The 12,953-nt window shown below is 44.9% G+C and overlaps 1 protein-coding gene and 1 long non-coding RNA gene across 4 annotated transcripts in view; one reads left to right on the top strand and one right to left on the bottom strand.

Annotated features, from left to right (window-relative positions):
- Positions 1 to 671: 671 nt before the first annotated feature.
- LOC109577798 (uncharacterized) lies at positions 672 to 9,189 on the bottom strand. Of its 2 annotated transcripts, XR_011564853.1 has the most exons (5): positions 9,042 to 9,189; positions 7,935 to 8,029; positions 7,023 to 7,193; positions 6,564 to 6,677; positions 672 to 3,900 (listed from the first exon to the last, which is right to left on the bottom strand). It is a non-coding gene; the product is annotated as an uncharacterized lncRNA (long non-coding RNA). The 2 variants fall into 2 exon arrangements; XR_002183592.2 differs by lacking the exon at positions 7,023 to 7,193.
- A 276-nt stretch (positions 9,190 to 9,465) lies between these two features.
- UCK2 (uridine-cytidine kinase 2) overlaps positions 9,466 to 12,953 on the top strand; it is a 77,491-nt gene continuing 74,003 nt past the window's right edge. Inside the window, exon 1 of one of the 2 annotated variants that reach the window (XM_019986627.2) lies at positions 9,466 to 9,599. In XM_019986627.2, coding sequence (XP_019842186.1) covers positions 9,501 to 9,599 — 99 coding nt within the window. In that variant the 5' untranslated portion in view covers positions 9,466 to 9,500. Of the gene's footprint in view, positions 9,600 to 9,620; positions 10,213 to 12,953 lie in introns of those variants that run through there. The other variant, XM_019986637.2, reaches the window with a different exon arrangement.

Here is a 12,953-nt window from a genome sequence, read left to right as displayed (position 1 = left end):
GTAATGAAGGACACTAACTCTTCTTATTGCAGGATTTATCCATATCTAAATATACACTGCTCTCTGCACATCGTTTTTGAGCCAGATCTAGAACATTGAAGGTATAGATTTTTCCAATATTAAACTAACCTTACATTTTTAAAATAAACCTTGTTTGTGATAGACTATTCTTTTATGTGTTGATATATTTAAAATTGGGCTTCCCAGGTGGTGCTAGTGCCTGCCAGTGCAGGAGACATTAAGAGACACAAGGTTCGATCCCTGGGTCAGGAAGATCCCCTGAAGGAGGGCATGGCGACCCGCTCCAGTATTCTTGCCTGGAGAATCCCATGGATGGAGGAGCCTGGAGGGCTACAGTCCACAGGGTCTTACAGAGTCAGACACAACTGAAGCAACTTAGCATAGCATGCATATTTAAAATTGTGATTTATATTTAGGATTTTTACTTACTATGCTTATAGGAGAGACTATATGCTTATACAAAAACCCTTTAATTTTCCATTCTTGTCCTGTGTTGTCAGGTTTTGGTATTAAATTTCTTGCTGGTCACATAAAATGAATTGTTAAATGTTCCATCTTTTTTTTTCTCTCTGGTAGTTTGTGAAATCTTGGTGTTAACTCTCCTTTGAATGTTTGGTAGAATTCCCTGAATAAAGTTTCAGAGCCTGGAATTTTATCTTGCTGTGTTTTATTTCACTGGACAGTTTTCAGTTTTGCAAGAGAATCTCATATCGGCAAGAGGAGTCAGACCCTATTCAGTGTAGGGACCACAGTCCTACAAACCTCACCAGTAACAAGTAGTGGACTTAGCTGGACTCAGTCAGGGCTTCCCTGGTGGCTCAGAAAGTAAAGCATCTGCCTGCTATGCGGGATACCTGGGTTTGACCCTTGGGTCGGGAAGATCCCCTGGAGAAGGAAATGGCAACCCTCTTCAGTACTCTTGCCTGGAAAATCCCATAGACGGAGGAGCCTGGTAGGCTACAGTCCATGGGGTCGCAAAGAGTCAGACACGACTGAGCGACTTCACTTTCACTTTAGTTGGACACAAGGGAAAATGCTTCAAGCATCCCTGCAGCTTGAAGATAGGGTTCAGGTTCAGAGCAAGTGGTGAAGCAGCCAGAAATTTAACAGGGCAATCCTGGAATTGAAGCAGGGATAGAAGAGCTGAGATAAGCTGCTCACCCTCTTGGCTGACTGGGACACTACACATGTATAGAAGAGATCCAACAGACCTTGGAGAATCCAGCAAAAACTAAAAGATGAGGGAGACTTGAGTACAGGCTGAAGCTTTGAATGCATTCCATAATCCACACATATCAGCAGAGCCTAACTGGCTCAAGGTATTTGAGTACAACCTTTGCCCAAAGCATTGACTGACCACTAAGCAATTAGTCATAGAGGAAATCACTAGGGAGCCAGGCTGAGCAAACACAGCAAACTAACAAGCAAAAATAAAACAGCAGAAGGACTTTCCCAGCGGCACAGTGGTTAAGACTGTGTCTTCCAATGCATGAAGTGTGGGTTCGATCCCTGGTCGGGGAACTAAGATCTCACATGCCACATGGTTAGGCCAAAAGAAAAAAACTAATTAATTAAAAATAAATATAACAGCAGAGACAGGAGGCTGTACATCAGGGAAATGGAGTCTGCAGTTTAAGCATCTTATTAAACAAAAAATGAAAAATCCAATAACCATCAGAAATATAAAATGGAACTCAGAGTAGCTAAAATATATTATCTAAAATTTCCAGTTTTTTTAAATAAAAAATTACTAGACATGCAAAAAGACCTGGGAAAGTTATACGCATATACAAGAAAAACAAACAAAAAAAAAAACCAAAAAGAAGAAACTAGGAACAGACCCAGCTTTTACTTTTAGCAGAGAAACACTCCAAGGCAGCCATTATAAATTTGTTCAAATAACTTTAGAAATGCTAACAATGAATCAACACAAAGCAAATCTCAATAGGAAAATAGTATTAAGAAGAACCAAATGGAAATCCTAGATTTGAAAAGTATAATAACTCAAATGAAAAATTCATTACATGGTTTCAACAGCAGATCGGAGATGACAGGAGAAATAATTGGTGAAGTTGAAGACAGACTAATAGAAATTGTCCACACCTAAGGACAGAGAAAAAAGAGGATTGAAGCAAATTAAACAGAGTCTTGGAAACCGTGGAGTCAAGTATTCCAGCTTTAATGGGAGTCCCAAAATGGGGAGGGAGAAAGGAGAAGAAAACATATTTTCAAGAAACTGGCCAAAAAACATCCGAAATTTCATGAAAAACCTTAACTTACAAATCCTAAAACTCAATGAAATTTCAACAGGATAAAAGAGAACCACACCTCGACATGAGGCAAATTTCTGAAAACCAAAGGCAAAGAGAAAAATCTTGAAAGCAGCAAGGGAAAATGACTCATCATATTTAGGGGGACAACAATTAATAGCTAACTTCTCACTAGAAATAATGAAGTCCAGAAAGACAGTAGAATGACATATTAAAAGGGCCAGGGACAAAGTACCATGCTCTTAACCAAGAATTCTATATCCAATAAAACCATTCTTTGAAAAGGAAATTGAAATAAAGATATTACCAGATAAGCAAAAACTGAGAGGAGATATTACTAGCAGACTTATTATACTATACTGTTAGATCTACTACAGATTGTCAGGCTATATAAAAAAGCAAGATCCAAGTATATACAGTTCATAAGACATACATGTTAGATTCACAGATACAAATAAGTTAAAAAATGGAAACCGATATACCATGCAATCAGTAATCATAAGAGAGGTGGAGTGGCTTATTAATGTCAGACAGAATTGGCTTTAGGACATAGAATATTCTGAGAGATAAGCAGGGACATTTCATAATGGATCTGACCCCTCATAAATGTATACATACTTAACAAAAGAGTCCTAAAATACATGCAGCAAAAAGTGACGTAACTGAAAGGGAAAATTGATAATTCAACAATTTTAATCAGAGATTTTAAGACTTTGCTCTCCATATATGGTGACCACGAGAAGCACCTCAAAGAACTCAGCCTGCAAGCAACATAACTGACCAAGAGCCCCAGCTAATTAATGTCCCTACTGCCAGCAAGTTGGGATAGTGCATGTCATTTCAGCCGGCTGAATACAGGCTTAGAGCTCAAAACTGAGCTTGTGTTGGTCAGCCAAGGCAGGACCGGTAGAAAGATGTCAGGGTCTTGGTGGTAAACACCTAAGATCCTAAGATATGGGTGGGGACATCTGGATAGGTGCCTTTGAGGATACTGTCTTTGCAAACACCATGCCCCTGGGTCCTCTGTGCTGGCAGAGGTGACCCATATTCCTTAAAAAGAGCTAACACTTCCATTCTGCTGGCAGTGGGTGCTCTCCTCTGAAGTTGCCCTTACCCCCACCACCTCCCCTGGCCAGCAGGCTGTGTCAGACCTAAGTAAATTACACTCAAAATTCTACTTGTGAGTGTGTGTGTGTGTGCCTGGGGAATGTTGCTTTTTTTAGTTTTCTCAGTCTCTGACTAAAAATATTTCTGAAACACTAAGTTCTATCACTCAAACCTTTAGGCCTCTCTGCCACCAGGAACAGCTGTAATTTCATTATGAAGCAGAGTTGAATTAATTTTCTCTCCTAATGATCTGGGGAGCGTTTGCTTTGAGATACCGAAGTAACTTTTCAGCAACATACCATTTGAACACCGAGCAAAAACTAATCTGCTAAATCTGCAATCTCATTTAGCCTCCAACACAAATTGGCACCTCAGCATCACCTCCAGGACAGTCAGACCTGCCATCCGTGGCCACCAGTCTAAATGTAGCTACTCCTCTGAGATTGATGCCATCAGCTGTACCATCTTCTGCTTCTCCTGTTGACAGTTACTAGGGCTGGGACTAGAGAGAGACAAAGAAGACATTTAGAACAAACACATATGGAAGACTCCTTTTTAAGGCCCACCCTACACTAGCTTCCCTGGTGGCTCAAGACAGGAAAGAATCTGCCCGCAATGCAGGAGACCCCGGTTTGATCCCTGGGTCGGGAAGATCTCCTGGAGGAAGGCATGGCAACCCACTCCAGTATTCTTGCCTGGAGAATCCCCATGGACAGAGCAGCCGGTGGGCTGCAGTCCATGGGGCTGCAGAGAGTTGGACACGACTGAGCGGCTAAGCACAGCACAGCTACTCCAGCACTTGCTCCATCCGAGAGTCAGGGCCTCCTTACATTTTGACACCCTTGTGTCACCCTAGTCCCAGCACTGTACATCACCAACCATAATGTCCATTATGGTGTAATGGACAAAGCATCAGCCCTAGGGTGAAGGGGGAGGGGTAGAAGTAGACTATTTACAGAGAAAGTGACCTCGGAGCTAATTGAGGAAGGTGAAGGAAGTCACTGCAGAAAAGTGGGATGGGCAAGGTGGTCTGGTGATGGGCAAAGAAGCACAGGGTCAGATACAGGTCTGGGATAAGAACTGGGAACAGAATAAAGGTAAATGGCTTAGAACACAGTGTGAACAAAACAAGGATGCTGCAAGCTTGCTGGGCAAGACAACTGAACTGACTTTATTTTCATAGAATCACACTAACAAATCATGTTATAAGGTAGGGAGAGAAAATAAATCGCTATAGGACTAAAATTTGTATGTTAACTTTTTCAAAGTCTGGGAAGAGTTCTAGGGACATGTGGGATTTCTGAAGTTGGGCCAACTAAAGTTTAAGGGCCCTTGTATGACTATTATCTTTCTGAGGAAGGGGAAGGGCATATGTGCAAAAATCAGTATACTGAATATAAAAAAATTAATGACTTGCATCTGGGCACTGTTTTTTAGGTTACAAAATCCCCTAACATTGTCTTTTTAGTTCTGTCTTTTTTTCCCCTGTGCCTTTGTTATTTCTGTTACCAATTCTGCAAAACTTCTTTCCCCTCCTAGACTGCAGGTTGAGACCTATTTTTTGAAATTGCTCTACTGAGATACAACTTACATACCATATAATTCACCATCTTATATGATTAAAAGGTTCTTATGCAAAAGTTGCACAACCACCAGACAATTTCAGAACATTCCCTTTACTCTAAAAAGAGATCCCAGACCCATTAGCCGCCACTCTCCATTTATCCCCAACTTCTCCAACTGCAGGCAAGCACTACATGTAGAGTTACTTATTTTGGACATTATCTTTTTCATTTTAGTTTAAAGTGTCCACAGGGATTAGAAGTCCTTACCTTTGGAACGCCTAATCTCTAATGGTGTGACTCTTGCAATAGTTAGAGACTTGTGACAGAAATAGGAGGGAAAGAGAAATGATACTTAACAACCATTATATGTATACTGATAATATTTTTATTATTTTTTACAACCATCCTATGAGCCAGGTACCATTTAACAGTTAAAGAAACTGAGGTGTGTAGAAGGTAACTTGCTAAAGGTTATAAAATGAGTAAGTAACAAAGCAAGGATGTAAACTGCGCTTTTCTAACTAGAGCTCACACTGTCTTCTTTCCACTAAATCAGGAGTGCTCAGACTTTGGTAAGCACTTGAATTATGTGTACAGTTTAAGAAAGACAAATTGCCTGGCCCACGAAGTTTCAGGTTTACTACTTCTGGGGTGGGGACCATGGATTTGCCTTCAGAGGCTGCTGATGCTGCTCTAAGACTGCTATGTCCTGCAGCCTAATAGTATCTATCTGAGAATGTGACTGATTAAGATCACAGATGATAGGATGGTTGGATGGTATCACTGACTTGGTGGCCATGAGTTTGAGCAAGCTCTGGGATTTGGTGATGGACAGGGAAGCCTAGCGTGCTGCGGTCCATGGGGTCGCAAAGAGCTGGACACAACTGAGCGACTGAACTGAACTAAAGATTACAAAGCCAGATATTGGGGAGCTTTCATATCATCTGGTCATCTTAGAACAGTACTTATGACCTGTCAAAGTAATTGCTGATTAATAAAAGACAGGAGGTAAATAGAAAGGCATAATAGGGAACTAACATGCTGCAGAAGACATACTGAAGTGTGAGAACATTTTTTTCTGGTTGGGAAATGTGATAAGCAATTAGAGAACTAGCTATGGTGTGTGAAGCACCTGGTGGTAGCATTTGTCAATTGGAGGCAAAATGTAAGGTTGCTTGTCTAGCTCAGAACTGTAGCTAAGGATATAAGGGAGGCAGAGGACTGTCAGTAGCAAGTTCTTTTCTTCTTCTTTAGCTACAGCTGTAGTTGCACATTCATGCTGATTTCATTCCCAAATGTTAACTAGGCCAGAACTTGATCAGACTGAATCTCTGTACATATAAGAAAATTCTCACAGATACCAAGAAAATGTATTCCCGTGCATCTGTTCTAGCTCTGGATTTTATTGAAAACATTTGATTTTTTTTTTTCTTCTTAGCGGGAGGGGAAGGAGGGCATCTGGAAATCACTTAATCCAGAATCTGCAGTGTAATTGCTGCAGGAGGCTCAAACGTGATTTGAACATCCTAAGCTGTGGGATTTGGTGACCAGGCTCCCGAGAGAGGATGACACAGCACACGGAATAGCACAGACAGCCTACCTTGCTTTATAGAAAGCAAAGATGCAGAAGTCCTTGTTGAGGTCACCAGTGCTGAGAATATTTTTAATAATTTAAATGGACAGGGGAACTTCCTTCTGTGTAGGTGAGCCTGCCCTAGGGACAAACAGAAAAAAAGAAAATAGCAAAGTGAAAACAGGGAGTGCAGAGAGCAGCTGGATTAGGCCTTTATAGATAGCTTTTGTTTTTTTCAGAGCACTTTTATGTATATTAACTCATGTCAAATATTATTATTATTATTAAACAGGGTACAGATAAGTGTAATGAGTTAGCTCAGTTAAGGAGTTAGTTCCACTAGTTAACAGATGCACATACTAGGATTAGAGGTAGACAGTTACTTGGAATGACAGGAAAACAGAACATTCAGAAATAATAGTAACCACATAAATGCAATCTAGGGAAAACCACATTTTCTTCCAAAATGGTGGAAGTGATATTTACTTGTTGGTATTTGGGCTTCCCTGGTAGCTCAGCTGGTAAAAAATCCGTCAGCAATGTGGGAGACCTGGGTTCGATCCCTGGGTTGGGAAGATCCCCTGGAGGAGGGCATGGCAATCCACTCCAGTATTCTTGCCTGGAGAATCCCCATGGACAGAGGAGCCTGACAGGCTCCTGGGGTCCATGGGGTCACAAAGAGTCAGACACAACCGAGCGACTAAGCACAGCACAGCACATTTTCCTACCTCTTTCATATTTGTTCATTCATTCATCCAGTACTCAACAAACATGTATTGTGTGAGTGCCTCCTACCCGCAGTTATTCTGTTCTGTGGGCCTTAAGAATGTAGAAATGAAGTATGGTGTCTCTTTACTCCCTAAGGCTATGTGTCAGAAACTGTTTTAGGTGCTAGGATAGAAAATAAAGACAGACAAACAAAGCAAGAAATGTGTAAACCAGTTTGTAGTAAGTCACTTAAGAAAGGGAAACAAAAGGTACAATGTATAGATGTGATAAAGCAAGTATAATACAATGTTAACAGGAGAATCTAGGTGGTGGCTATATCAGTCTTTACTGTAAAATCTTTCAACTTTAAGTTTGAAAATTTTTATGATTAAAATGTTGTAGAAAAAAGTTATTGGAATGATAAAGAAGATGGGAATTTGGGAAAAGTTCATGGAGAATGTGGCATTGTTTTATTATTCTTCTTTCTCTCAATTACCTAATATCCCCTTAGCTATGAGTCCATCAAGTTCCAAATTTCAGTTGGCCTTTCTTGCCTCTGAAAAGCTCTGCCATAATCCTAAAAGATCGTTATCTTTTCACTAAGGGAAGAACTTGTAGGAGAAGAAGCAGATTTACAAATCAGCCAAAACCCACCCACCCCTCAGCAATCTGATAAGGCTTCTCACTAACCTCTCTCAAATGCCTGCCTCTGGGTTCCAGGAAGCTGCTCTCCCCAGGTTAGTTTCTTGTCTGAGCTTCTGTGGAGTTTGGTTGGGGATGGTAACCTGAAATATTTTAAAAGTGAAAAGAGTATGTTTTTTTCTAATACTCTTAATTTTCTTTAGTAATTTTTTCAAAGTAATTCTGAATTTAAGATAATTTACTAAGTTTTGAAAGAGAATGCAATAGACTTGAGTTCTTCTTTAGATGGTAGGGCCTGGAGCTCACTGATGCCAGTCCTGGGTTCAAGGGAGCAGAGGTTGGAACTGGCTAGTCTAGTCCTCTCTCTCTTTCCTGTGCTTCAGCAAAGGCTCCTTCTCCAGTTTCAGCCCTTTTGGGGCCTTTTCTCACAGCACCTTTATAGAAAGGCTTGCACCTGTGTCAGGCCCTCTGTTAAACACTTTAAATATAAAAGTTCATTTTAATACAATAATCCTAGCATGTAATTGCCATTATTCCCATTTAACAGATGAGAACATTGAGCAAGGGAGATTGAGTGACTTGCTCAGGGAACTGCAGCTAATACAGAAATCTGGTTCCAGAGGTGGCCCCACTCTTGGTCACCAGCAGCTACTGTCTTTTGTAACCAAGTACCTAATTGCCCACCTAAACCGGTTCACTTAAAGGTACTAATAAATCGACATGCATTGTTTTAACGCTTCCACAGCCCTAACTCCACAGGAACCTCCGTGTTTGGGATTTCAAACTATGGTTAGAAAGGGCATTGATGTCGGGAGGGAGGGCGTTCCTCAGAGCCCCCTCAAATTATCTTTCTTTCGGAAGAAGGGCTACAGAAAGTCGCCTGTTAAGTTAGAGGATGGTGTTTGGAGATTCCCAAAAGAGGAAATATTTAAAGCCAGAGGCTGAAATATTATTTTGGCAAACGGGAGGGGGAAAGAATTTAATTTTCGGAACACAAGTTTTTAGTCTGGACAATGGATAAATGACATTAACCCTTTGTTTCATCTTACTCTTTCAAGCTTGTTCTGATTTTGCTTCTCAAACCTGAGGCATCCTCTCTATTATTTGATCTGCCCTTTTAGCTTTTTATCCCTTTTGAAATAGGTGGGGGCATACCCAATTAAAACACGCAGAAGGCTCCTTTCTTGTCCTTTGGTCCTCGGCAGGCCGTCTTCGCTGATAGGGTTAACCGGGTGGGTAGGAAGGAGGGTCGGGCTCACACCTTTCCTAGAGACCTCGGGCGGTGGCGGCGGGGCCCGGGAGGGGCGGAGGCGGGGGCCAGACGCCTCGCCGCCGCCGCCTCGGCGAATAGCAGTGCGCTGCCCGCCCGGATTGGAGCAGCAGCATCACGCTGACCTCTGCCTGGGATGTAAACCGGGACGGCCGCAGCGGGCAGAGGAAGGCTCTGCGCTCCTTAGGGAAAGGCAGCACCGGGCTCCGAGCTGGGAGCGGCGGCAGCCTTGGCCTGGGCAGCGCCCAGTGGCGGCTGCGGGAAGCAGAGGGAGCCCGGAGCGGGCGCGGGCGGGGAGCGTGCGTCGGTTCGCACAGGCAGCGGGAGGAGGGGCCGCGCGAGCCATGGCCGGGGACAGCGAGCAGACCCTGCAGAACCACCAGCAGCCCAACGGCGGCGAGCCCTTCCTGATCGGCGTCAGCGGGGGCACGGCCAGCGGCAAGGTACAGCGGGGCCCCGGGGCCGCGCTCTCTCCCCCTCCTTTCAGGTCCCCTCCCGGGTCCCGGCCCCTCGGCGGCGCATGTGGCCGGCGGCCGCGGGCCGTGTCAGTTGCTGCAGCCACCGCATGGCCCGCGCGCCTCCGCTCCTGGCAGCGCTCCAGTGCCGAGACCTCCCTGCGCGGACTACGGGCGCCGCTGCGGGGGACGGGCGGGTGGGGACTCGGGCCACCCGAGGTTCCAGAGGTACCCCGGCTACCGATCGCAGGGCTGGCACGCTCCCCGGGCGGCAGTGACTCGTGGCCGGGGTCCTGTGGGGGAGGGGCAGAGAAAACGGATGCTTATTGTTTTGCAAGTCCGACGTGGGGGAGAGGGCTTTAAGCAGGGTCCTCTACGAACCCCCGGTACACCCGTCTTCCCCTGTCCTGGCGTTGATGCGCTCGCCCAGCGGCGCAGCCCCGGTGCCAAGGGCGGAGCGAGCCGCGTAGCCCTATCCGGACGGCTGCGAGAAAGCACGAGGCAGCGTCCAGGGGAAGAAGAGGAGCCCCGCTTGGACTGGATGCCGGGGCCGGGGATTGCAGGGGTTTCCGGGAAAAATCCTGAGAGCCAAATAAGCAAGGTGACATCAGTGTAATGATCATACCAAGGGCTTTTCTCTTTCTCTCCCTCTCTGGTTTTAAGAGGAAACGCGGTCATCTTCAATGAGAAAGTTGTACTGGCCCCGGGCTCTTAGATGTCTGGGGCCGTAGGCGTCTTGGATCCGCGGAAAGTGGTCATCCTCTGGGTGTCTGACCCTTCTAGCAGCCTGCTTTATTGTTTTATCAGCAAAGCTAGGGATATGCTTTTCGTAGCTTTATCCCCGGCTTTTTCTGCAGGTGGAGAAGGGTGGAGTCCTCACAGATGTTTCTTTCTTTGCTCCCCTTCCTTTAAGGTGGCTACTTGTTTCCCCTACTGTTTAACAATCTCCAAGTTGATTCGGCGCACGGACTCAAGGGGAGCCTGCGAGACATGGGTGCTGCGCGCTGGGTCTGGCTAGGCGAGATGATGCCTCCTAGGGTTGGGGAGAGCGGAGCAGGAAGGCTGGTTGGCGCCATGAGAGGAGAGCCACGAGGTTTTCGCTCCGGATCTGACTCTGCCGGAGCCCCTCCTCCATTTTGGTTTTACACGTTTCCCTCCAGGTCTGAACTAGTTCGGCGCGTGTGGCCCAGACGCGGCAGCTGGCGCTGTGGAACTTCTTTATTGATTAGTTAATCTCACCCATAGCTCCCAGGGTTAGGAAATCTGCCTGCTTTAGGGCCCAGAAGTTTGTTGAATTTGCCCCTGGTTGAATGCCTTTTTTAATTTTGAAATTTGTTCCATGTTACGCCAAAGCCAAACCAGGATGCCAGTTCTTTTAGGAAGTTTACCTGTTACATTAGAACCAGCACTCCATCCCCCACCCCCCGAGCATATTCGTGTTGCGCGGCTTCTTTTTTGTGGTTGATGGCTGTATTCCCAGCGCTTTTAGCACAATACCTGGCGTGTGTATGTGTGTATGTGTGTGTTAGTCGCTCAGTCGTGTCCGACTCTTTGCGACTCCATGGATTGGAGCCCGCCAGGCTCCTCTGTCCATGGAACTCTCCAGGCAAGAATACTGGAGTGGGTTGGCATTCCCTTCTCCAGGGATTTTCCCAACCCAGGGATCGAACCTGGGTGTCCTGCATTGAAAGCAGATTCTTTACCGTCTGAGCCACCAGGGAAGCCGACGTGGGGTGTCAGTTAAGTTCAGTACAGTCGCTCAGTCGTGTCCGACTCTTTGCGACCCCATGAATCGCAGCACGCCAGGGCTCCCTGTCCATCACCAACTGCCAGAGTTCATTCAGACTCAAGTTCATCGAGTCTGTGATGCCATCCAGCCATCTCATCCTCTGTCGTCCCCTTCTCCTCCTGCTCCCAATCCCTCCCAGCATCAGTCTTTTCCAATGAGTCAACTCTTGGCATGAGGTGGCGAAAGTACTGGAGTATAGTTGGGAGACGTGGGGTATATAGCTGGACTCAAATATTGACCTGAGATCCAGCCCTCCTAGGGATAGGGAGACAAACTGACATATGAGTATAGCATTTAGAAACAAAATGACCTTAGTAATCAACTAAATAATTTAGTTACTACAGTGGTAGAAATTGAAATCTGAAAGGTGAAATAACTTCCTTCTTATTTTTGTGTCCTGAATGATCACCTGTTCTCAGTTGATATCAGTATACAGGTAAGTGTTATTTTGGTAAGGTGTCAGGTACAAACTAGTAAAGAGCTCTTAAGGGAGCTCTCTTTTGTCCCTGTTTCTAATCAAGGAAGAAGATACTCCCCAAAAAGGGTCTGTTTTCACACAGTTTTAAATCTTCGGCTGTGTCAAGTGGCATGTGGGATTTTAGTTCTCTCAGTAGAGATCAAGCATGCAGTCCCTGCATTGGCAGTATGTGGAGTCTTAACCACTGGACTGCCAGGAAATCCCTCATGCAATTTTTAAAGCATGTTGTACCTTTTGGGCAATCACAAATAGTTTGTCATTGTTTAGAGTTATTTTATAATTTTTTTATTACTAAAAAAGTCCCAAGGAGCATTGGATTTTAAAAATTTTGTGTTGTAGTCAGTTTGTGGCAATTATTGTCATGATTCTATGTTCCAGTCCTTAGCATCTCTCTTCCAAGGAGTTTGAGTTTTTGTTTTTGCTGGGGGGTGGGGGGGTTTGTTTTTGTTTAAAGGATGGTCCCCATCAACAGATTGGACCTCGTTTGGGGGTCTCAAGCCTGAACATTTTAGTACAGGGGGCTCTGGAAGCAAGGTTGATACTCTACTTCCTGGGTATTTGCTCTGGGCTTGTTAAAGGAATTTGGGAGAAGGCAAAGGGTCCAACCTAGATAGCATATTGAAAAGCAGAGACATTACTTTGCCAATAAAGGTCGTCTAGTCAAGGCTATGGTTTTTCCGGTGGTCATGTGTGGATGCGAGAGTTGGACTGTGAAGAAAGCTGATCGCCGAAGAATCGATGCTTTTGAACTATGGTGTTGGAGAAGACTCTTGAGAGTCCCTTGGATTGCAAGGAGATCCAACCAGTCCATCCTAAAGGAGATCAGTCCTGGGTGTTCATTGGAAGGACTGATGCTGAAGCTGAAACTCCAGTACTTTGGCCACCTGATGCAAAGAGCTGACTCATTGGAAAAGACCCTGATGCTGGGAGGGATTGGGGGCAGGAGGAGAAGGGGACGACAGAGAATGAGATGGCTGGATGGCATTACCAACTCAATGGACGTGAGTTTGAGTGAACTCTGGAAGATGGTGATGGACAGGGAGGCCTGTGGTAATGTGATTCATGGGGTTGCAAA

Source organism: Bos indicus, chromosome 3 (genome assembly GCF_029378745.1).
Source record: "Bos indicus isolate NIAB-ARS_2022 breed Sahiwal x Tharparkar chromosome 3, NIAB-ARS_B.indTharparkar_mat_pri_1.0, whole genome shotgun sequence".
NCBI classification, from domain to species: Eukaryota; Metazoa; Chordata; class Mammalia; order Artiodactyla; family Bovidae; genus Bos; species Bos indicus.
This window is presented reverse-complemented; position numbering and strand designations above follow the sequence as displayed.